A 9,805-nucleotide genomic window follows, 5' to 3' on the forward strand; every position below is an offset into this window, starting at 1 on the left:
AAATAGAACTACCATGTGACCCAACAATCCCACTACTGGGCATATACCCAGAGAAAACCATAATTCAAAGAAACACATGCACCCCAGTGTTCACAGAAGCATTATGTACAATAGCCAGGACATGGAAGCAACCTAAATGTCCATCAACAGAAGAATGGATAAAGAAGATGTGGGTACACATATACAATGGAATATTACACAGCCATAAAAAGGAATGAAATTCGGTCATTTGTAGAGATGTGGATGGACCTAGAGACTGTCATACAGAGTTAAGTAAGTCAGAAAAAGAAAAGCATGTATGTGGAATCTGGAAAAATGGTATAGATGATCTTATTTGCAAAGCAGAAATAGAGACACGGATGTAGAGAACAAATATATGGATACCAAGGGGGAAAGGGGTGGGGTGGGAGGAATTGGGAGACTGGGATTGACACATATATATTATTGATACTATATATAAAATGGACAACTGATGGGAACATACTGTATAGCACAGGGGACTCTGCCTAATGCACTGTGGTAACCTAAATGGGAGGGAAGTCCAAAAGGGAGGGGATAGCTATATGTATATGGCAGATTCATTTTCTTGTGCAGTGGAGACTAACACAACATTGTAAAACAACCATACTCCAATAAAAATTAAAATAAATAAATAAATTTGGATGTTATCTGTATATAGTTGATAATTAAAGCTGTGAATAATGATTAGATTCCCAAGAGAGGAAGTATAGGGGAACACGGTGTAGGACTCACTTGAGGAACTCAGACATTGAGAAGAGACAAACTGGAAAAAAGAGATGAATGGACATGATCTAAGAGGTGGAAGAAAACCAGGATAAGAGAGTATTGCATGGACTTCCCTGGTGGTTCAGTGGTTAAGAATCCATCTTCCAGTGCAGGGGACGTGGGTTTGATCCCTGGTCGGGGAACTACGATCCCACATGCCGCAGGGCAACTAAGCCCTTGTGCCCCAATGGAAGATCCCATGTGCCGCAACTAAGACCCAACACAGTGAAAAATACATACATTTTTTTTTAAAGCGAATATTGCAGAAAGAAGGTAAGTTGGTTAATGTAGTCAGTGTGGTTCAGAGTTAGAATATAATAAGGCATGAGAAATATCCTTAGAATTTAATGATACAGAGATCCTAGTTAACTTAGTGATTCTGAAATAGTAGAGAAGTGGAGATGAAAATTAGATACACGAAAGTGATAGTCTGGGTATGTTAATATAAACATTAAGTTCAGAGAATTAATGCATTTACTATATAATATGAAGTATAACATAAAGTGGGAAATTTTTCCATCTCATCACCCAAAAAGGGATCCTTTGAATATGTTTACTATTTAAAATGGACAATTCTTAAGTATTCTAGGCACATAGTTTTACACGGGAAACAGTGTAGGATGTTAATAAGAACCTTGGCCCTGAAGTTATAACACATTGAGTCCAAGTGAAACTTCATATAGCTAGAAGTATGCATCTTTTGTGAACCTCAGTATCTTCCTGAATAGCAGGTTTAATGGTAATAATGAACACATCTCAGGATTGTTTTGGAGATTCAGAAAGGAAAAGAGATAGAACATGTATAGGATATAATCTATAAAGTTGTACTGAATAAATTACATTGATCTGATTGTGTGTAATAATATCCTAAATGGTGTCTCTACCTCTGGTCTTGCTACCCAGTATTACCCCCACTATATACTCCCCTCTGAACTTCTGGTGCTGAATAAAATATCTATGTCTTATATATCTATGTGTCTCCCTACACTGCCCAAGGTAATACTTTTCACATAGTATAGCCACAAAGATGTGTTATTTAAATCTCAAAAAATTATGTTAGATAAATTTATTGTTTGTTGTATGTTCAGACATACCTAGAGAGGTTCTGCTTCTCTACTGTCATGTCTTATTGTGTTCATGCAATAATTATTTTTTTCCACTGGCATTTAGAAAGTGTAATTAATTGAAGTAAATAGTTACAAAGCAAAAGTCAGTACTGACAGCTGCATTTTTAAAACCCTGTTGAATCAGTGTCATCTCCACATTTATCTGAAGTCAAAATGCTGACAAACTGTTATTAAATACACTTATGTATTCTAACTTTTTTTAAAGTACAATTGTATTTTCTCATCTCTCCTAGCTGCTTTGTTTTCTCCTACTACCTCTACCTTGAGTCAGTTAAGGATGGCCATGTTTCACTCAGCATTAAAGGATATACACAGACTTAGCTTAATAAATACCAAGTTGAAACCTGACAGGAATCATCTGTGCCCCTCTCCAGATTGATGGACCCTTTCCCGGAAGCTTTAATGTGCACATAAAATGTCATCTCTCTGAAATAATTTGCAGAAGATTAGTTCCATGGTGATTCAATTTGATAAGAATGGGTATTAAGAACTACCTCAGTGGACTTATTTGTACGAATCTGGCTTATTGGTCATTTCCATAAAGATCACTGAAGTGTAGATGATAAACCAGCAGGAGGAATAGCTCTCGAACCACCAGCCCCCAACCATCCCGACCTGCCAGCCTTCTGGTTGCTGAATATTTTCAGTTTGCTTAATACATATCTCTGTTACATTTATGACCCAGGATTCAAACATGCAGCTATCACTGCTGGCCTCTGGGTCTCGAATTATAGCACCTGAATACCAATTGTCTTCATCATATTTTATTTGTTTTTAAATGAGAGACCTGTACTATTATTTGTCATCTTAAAACTTATAAGCTAGAGGGAAATGTCAAAGTAGAAAATATTTTTGCCTGTGGAATCCTGGATAATGTTTCTGTTTTGTTTCATTATTTTGTTAAATTTTCTTTACTTTTCAAATTCACTGGTCATCAGGAAAAAAAAATAAAGTAAAACATATTTAAAATGATGAATGAATACTAATATATCAGCCAAACAGGTACAAGGAATTCTCTCCAACCTAGAAAAGATCCACTATCATTTTAGTTGAGACTATGAGTGTCATCAAACTATCAATCTTAATATATGAGAAAAGGTGTTAAGCAAGCAGACACATAAAGAATGTTTACACGTAAAGACACATAAAGAATATTTATCACAGTGTAGTAGCTTTTACGAACAGGATCCAAGGATCAAAGAGTAGCTTTTCAAATAACACTTAATGATTATTTTGTGAAGTTTTTGTTAACCATTTGTTTTCACCTTCTAAAGTCTTTGGAAAGAGGCTCACATTTCGTCCATTTTGCCCTTTTTCACTTCCTTATTTCTTCCCTTTGTGCTTAAAAAGACTAGTTCATATTCTTAAGACATTTACTTTTTTTTTGCAACACTACTCTCTTCAAATGTTTTCCTACTTAAATGCTAAGGAATACATTGAAATAGATTCTACAAAATCAGATAAACTGAACTACAAAATGAAGCCTTTAATATGTCAGTATCTAAAATAAGAAAATGATTTTTAATACTAAACTTAAAAAGGGATATGATTAACGTTTACACAAACCTGATGGGAATGAGTACTGTGATGATGATCTTAGGTGAAAATATCACAAAGCCAGATATCCACATACCTGTGCAGCTGAAAGCTACATAAAAGGACGAACCCTGTTTTAAATTTGTGTTTACTCATTATCTTCCTAAGTATATACAGTAGAGTTAGTGCCCGAGTGTTTTGGGATTTCTCTACTAAATTTCTTACAAGAGGCCAGCGAAGTCCAACTTTTTCCAAGTGGTACTTACACTACAGCCTTAATACTTGCCCTGACCCTCTGACCGCCCTCACTGTTGCAGGGAAGAGCCATTGTTGTTTCATGCTGCACTGTCCACCTCTGGGCACCACTGCTGCTGCTGCTACTAATGGTGTGTTGCCATCTCTCTCTCAGTACCACCAACACTTCAACTAGGTTCATGTATGCCCTTCCGCGGTGTTCCACACCTCAGTGTACTAGGCACATATCTGGTACATTGAAGCCAGAAGCTAATGATTATTTATCTTTTCTTTAATACTTTGGTAAAGGTACTTTTACCCCTCACCCCAATTCTACTAAATTTTTGGTAAAACCACTGCTGTAGATTTAAATTACAGATTACTTTCTTCTTCCTAGTAACTACACATAAGTTCATGAGGTGGGCTGGTGAAGGATTCGAGTGACAAACCACATAGCACTAAAAACCACATAGCATTTCTTCTCTCCAAGCCTAACACTCTTATGGAGTCAAGTTTAATCCCACCAAATTCATCTTTACTTAAAACATTAATAAAACAATTTGTGCCAAACACTATCCTAAATACTTTATAACATTAACCTATTTAATTCTTATTCCAAATCTAAGAATCAGGTACTCTTATTAGCCACATTTCACAGATGAGAAAACTGCAGGAGAGAAAGGTTAACTTGTTCAAGGTAACACAACTAATAAAAGAAAGATTCAAGCTTCAAACCCAGGCATGCTGGCTCCAGCTCTGTGCTCTTAACTGCTCCATATTAAGGCAGGCTGCCTCTCTCTTCACGGAAAGCAACTCAGTATCTCATGTAAATATACACCCGGTAAACCTGATCTACATTCCAGGTTAGTCTGAAACTGCAGCCCCCTACAGAGACATCATGCCCTTGAATTGACTTCAGTCATACGAAATTGACCACATATATTCATCAATGCTTATCTTTTTGTTTCAAAGCGTAGGTGATTGCTCAGATGCATATTATCATCTTTTTCCTTTTATTTCTGAACATTCCTCTTCTAATTGTATTATCTTGTTTTTGTTCAATGCTAGGCAGGTAGCATAGAATTTAAGAACATGGATTTTGCAGCCAGGCTATCTGAGTGTGAATTCAGACTACCACTTTTTGTGTGACCTTAGGCAATTTACTTACCCTTTTTGTGGCTCAGTTTTCCCATATGTAAAATATGAATAATAATAGAACTTACTTTTTAGGGTTAATATGTTAATTAAATTATTTTAAAGTGTGTAAAACACTCAAACAGTCCCTAGCACGTGGTAAGCATTAGGACAGTGTATGCGCTGTATAAAATTTGTATAGTCTGCTACCGTTTTTTATGCTGTTAGTTTGATCTTTGCTAATTATTGAACAATTATTATTCATACTTTTTTGTAATTCTAGAGGTGCACAGTTTATTCCCTAAGTCTCATAAGTATAATAAAACAACAACAGACTACCTATTAAACCCGTTTACTCATACATTGTTGAGAAGAAGCCGGTTAAAAGGTAAAGACTTGCCTTTCCGTTTGGCGGCAGCCATCAGGTGAGCCAGGATGGGCGCTTACAAGTACATCCAGGAGCTGTGGAGGAAGAAGCAGTCGGACGTGATGCGCTTTCTGCTCAGGGTGCGCTGCTGGCAGTACCGCCAGCTCTCGGCGCTGCACCGGGCCCCGCGCCCCACCCGGCCCGACAAGGCGCGCAGGCTGGACTACAAGGCCAAGAAAGGTTATGTGATATATCGGGTTCGCGTGCGCCGCGGTGGCCGCAAACGCCCGGTCCCGAAGGGCGCCACCTACGGCAAGCCCGTCCACCATGGCGTCAACCAGCTCAAGATTGGCCGGAGCCTTAAGTCTGTTGCCGAGGAGCGAGCGGGGCGCCACTGTGGGGCCCTGAGGATCCTGAATTCTTACTGGGTGGGTGAAGATTCTACGTACAAATTTTTTGAGGTTATCCTCATTGATCCCTTCCATAAAGCTATCAGAAGAAACCCTGACACCCAGTGGATCACCAAGCCAGTCCACAAGCACAGGGAGATACGGGGGCTGACGTCTGCAGGCAGGATGAGCCGCGGCCTCGGCAAGGGCCACAAGTTCCACCACACGATCGGTGGTTCTCGCCGCGCGGCCTGGAGAAGGTGCAATACTCTCCAGGTCCACCGCTACCGCTAATATAAGTAATGTTTGTAAAATTCTTACCTAATAAACAGTTTAGGACATCCACGTCTGCTTAAAAGTGTTTTTTAATCTGTCTGTTAAAACTAGTTGTCTGCAGATTGCTTCATTGAATGCATTGTCAAATTCTGAAAGTTAAAGTCCAATAATGTTTGAAGATTTTAAGTGATGGTGTGTCTTGTTTCTAATAAGGGAAAAATGCCTTTGTTTTTTGCTTTATTAGGCAGTTGATATGTCCGTGTTTAAAATGCTGTCTGCTAACAATAGGTGTAAAATTCTGTAAAAGAGGAGCTCAGAAACTAGCCATGTAGATTTGTTGGTGCATGTGATGAAACCTACAGCTTTATTGGGGTGATGCAATGCTCTGCTGGTTTACTCTAAAGTGGCTGTTTTATGGAGTTTGGCAAGGACAAACTTTAAATTGGGTTTTCCTTGGAAATGTGAAGGATGTCGTGATCCTTTATCATGATCATAATGCCAAAAAATAAAGTTGACTAGGGCCCACGTTTTTAGACTTAATTTGCTACTCCATATATGTAACTGCTGCTGCCAAAAGGCAGAAAGTAAAGGAATGCCACCATTTTTTAAGAGAATTAAATAAACCTGTTGCAAGATGTTTCTCTTACAAATTGAAACAAATCCTGGTTAACCTAAATTAAATTGCCTTGACCTCGATGATACCACTGAAGTTCCCATAAAATGTGGGAGCTCCTGGTTCAATCCCGTGACTCTGATCTGTAGAATACTTAACTTCATGCAAAATAGTCATGGTATTTACACTAGTGTATATTGAAAGTGATGGAAATTGAACATTGGGTAAATGAGGAGGGAGTTTTTAACCCTAAGGTTTATAAACTAGTGATGCTAGGATTGGGAAATTGCTGTTCATAAGGTCCCTTTCAAGTGTGGGAGGATAGAAGGGGCTTGGATCAAATTTTTAAATGTTTTATTTTTAGTATTAGTTTGTGACCCATTATGAAATCTAAGCCACCTTGGGGAAAATTGGGTTGGTTTTATTTAAAAGTAACATTGCTAAGCCTAATCAGTGTTATCTTGGGTCAAGCCACTTTATCCATTCCCATAAGGCTACTAAGAAGAGTCGTGTAGTTGGTGTCAATACAAGTTCAGTTGGTTTCCGGAAAAAAAAAAAAAAGGTAGAGACTTAAAAACTGGAATATAACACAATTTTTTCTGGGTTGGTGATAGCTCTAATTCTGTGTAATTCCACCCAGACTTTAGATGTCTTTCTAATTATATGGGAAGCACACCACTAAATTATAAATATTTCTGAGAGTAAAATACCAAGGAGATATTGGAAATTTTGATGGACTTTATAAACTTTTTGGCTAATGCACACATAGACAAAGAATCAAACATATTTAAATATTCCAAACAAAATAACTCCTGGCTCATATTTCCATGCACTTTAGCCACTTAACGTGTAATTGGTTGACTTTTGAAACGACAGGCCAAATCATTTATACTTTTTTCATAGCATATGTAAACATTGGTATAGAACATTTAATTTCTCATGGAGATATTATTGAGTGGTATTTTAAAACTCTGATAAAATAATAGGATTTGATCATATGTTATTACTAATATGCTCACAAACTGAGGTCAAATGTAAGATGATTAGTCAGGTTATAGCTAATATTGTTATAATCCTGTGCTATTTAGAAATGTCAACTGAGCAGTAACTTAAAAAAATTGACACTCCATTTTCTTATCTTTCTTTTAAATGTCATACCAAAGAGCTAAATAGATGTGGGCCAGAGGGTATTTTGAGTTGTTTTCAGACTAAGGTTTTTATATACCGAAGTCAGTATGTATTTTGGCCTCATTTATGTGATAACGTATCACCTTATTTCAAAGAAACTTAGAATGCAAACAAGTTGAAACAGAGCATGAGAGAACGATCTAAAGATGCTGACAGTGAAAAAGATGAGAGAGCTTAATGCTTCCAATACTGGTTCCTAGGCCACTCAAGCTCCTATGTCAGTTCCCCAATGTACATTCAACTGGATAGACTGGTAGAAGCCATTGTCCTTTGGTATGTCCTTTATTTTTTCATATTATTCAACACTTTCAGATTCAGGTTTCAGATTCAGATTCTGGCTCTGAGAGCTCCTGACATACATTTACCAGATTTCCATGAGTAATGGAACTCCCTTTATTCATGCAACATATATTTATTGAAATGTTAGTAACTGACAGTCTCTGGGTGCTGGGTTCTGAGATAGTCCCTACTATAGAAATGCTTATAGATCACTGAGGAATATATACAAGTTCACAGTCACAGTCACTGTAATAACTTCATGTCAGAAATATCTATAAGATGTGATGGAAGCTCATGGGAGTGGTTCCCAATTCAGAGGGGGGCACTTAGAGAAGGAATCTGGAGGAAGGAGCGACAACTCACCTGAGGTCTGAAGTACTGACAAGTGTTAGTTGAGAGTCTAAAGAGTGTAGCTGAGAGTCTGAAGAGTGTACTATCAGCAAACACATGCTTTGGAGTAATTGAATCTCAGTTCTACCAACAATAGGTTATGTAAACTTGGCAGGGAAACCACACAGAGTTGTGCAAGGTGTCCATTATACCATGGTCTCTGGTTGAGGGAACAAGTCATGATGAAAACCAACCAAAGCTCTAGTTACTAACCCATAGGCCATGGAAAGACCTGTGACTGCTTAGAGAGGACACATTTTCTAATTCACAGGGACACTAGGGGCTAAAGACAGATCCGATGTTGGTTTAGTGACTTAACTTCATTAGCCCTCCATTACCTAAAATGTAGGTTATAATGGTAACTATTATATTACATAGTGTCATGAAGATTATATGAAAAAATTCCTATAATTTGCTTTGTAGCTAGGAACAGAACAATAAATGGTATTGTCATCGCTAGAAAAGATGAAAATGGGAAGATAAACATGGATAAAAGTGGTTTCCAACACCAATATCCTTCCACATTGAAGTCTTACAATATGAAAAAGAAAAAAAAAGATAAAATATTCAGAGATATGGGACAATCACAAACATGAACTATATCTGACACCTTGAATTTAGAATAAGTTACTTTACACTAGATGAACATTTTTCTTTACTTCTCTATTTCTTCTTTTTACCTTCTATCCACATTTTATTTCTTCTTCTCACTTTCTGTTTCTTCTCCTTTTCCCTTTACATCCAGTCTACGACAGTGACCTACCAGTCTTGCTCACGAATGTTGCTAGCAGCAACTGAAAAGTGTCAAAACACCCAAACATCCACATGGCTAGCCACTGAACTTTTTTTTATGTGTGTGGTACGCGGGCCTCTCACTGTTGTGGCCTCTCCCATTGTGGAGCACAGGCTCCGACGCGCAGGCTCAGCGGCCATGGCCCACGGGCCCACCGGCTCCGCGGCATGTGGGATCTTCCCAGACCGGAGCGCGAACCAGTGTCCCCTGCATCGGCAGGCGGACTCCCAACCACTGCGCCACCAGGGAAACCCTGAACTTTTTTTTATATACATGGCCTTGAATCTGCTAATAGATAAATACATTAACTTCATTTTAATTTTTCAAAACAAGGTAGAGAGGATGATATTTTAAATATCATACACTTTGCTTCTGCTGATTATGTTTCTTCCTCCTGAGCTACTCAGACCAGTACCAGTGCCAAGGAGATGACTCTTTTTGATTAGAAAATAAATGGAAATTGAAGATCTGTCACAATGTATCCAGAAGAATTGCACAAAGCAAAATATTCTTCAACTCTGGGATGAAAGGATGAGCTCCCTCTGTGATCATCACTTCTTAGGATTGAAGAGTTCATGGTTGTATGTATGGTTTGAAATTAAACTGAGTTCAAAAGGGTGAAAGAATTTTTTTTTTTTTTGCTATTTATCTCCCAGAGAGAATAAAAGCTAAAAGGAAAATAAAAGTGGGATA

The 9,805-nt window shown here is 37.9% G+C and overlaps 1 protein-coding gene across 1 annotated transcript; it reads left to right on the forward strand.

The window, feature by feature from the left end:
- Positions 1-5,199: 5,199 nt before the first annotated feature.
- On the forward strand, positions 5,200-6,530 carry LOC137223759 (large ribosomal subunit protein eL15-like). The gene has a single exon (XM_067736160.1). It carries the CDS (start codon positions 5,253-5,255, stop codon positions 5,865-5,867), a length of 615 nt encoding a protein of 204 aa, XP_067592261.1. The 5' UTR covers positions 5,200-5,252; the 3' UTR covers positions 5,868-6,530.
- Positions 6,531-9,805: the final 3,275 nt, after the last annotated feature.

The sequence above is a fragment of the Pseudorca crassidens genome, chromosome 4 (genome assembly GCF_039906515.1).
Source record: "Pseudorca crassidens isolate mPseCra1 chromosome 4, mPseCra1.hap1, whole genome shotgun sequence".
NCBI lineage: Eukaryota > Metazoa > Chordata > Mammalia > Artiodactyla > Delphinidae > Pseudorca > Pseudorca crassidens.

Bases quoted from the DNA above. Each gene is read 5' to 3' on its own strand.
- LOC137223759 (XM_067736160.1), top strand. From the start codon at position 5,253: ATGGGCGCTTACAAGTACATCCAGGAGCTGTGGAGGAAGAAGCAGTCG.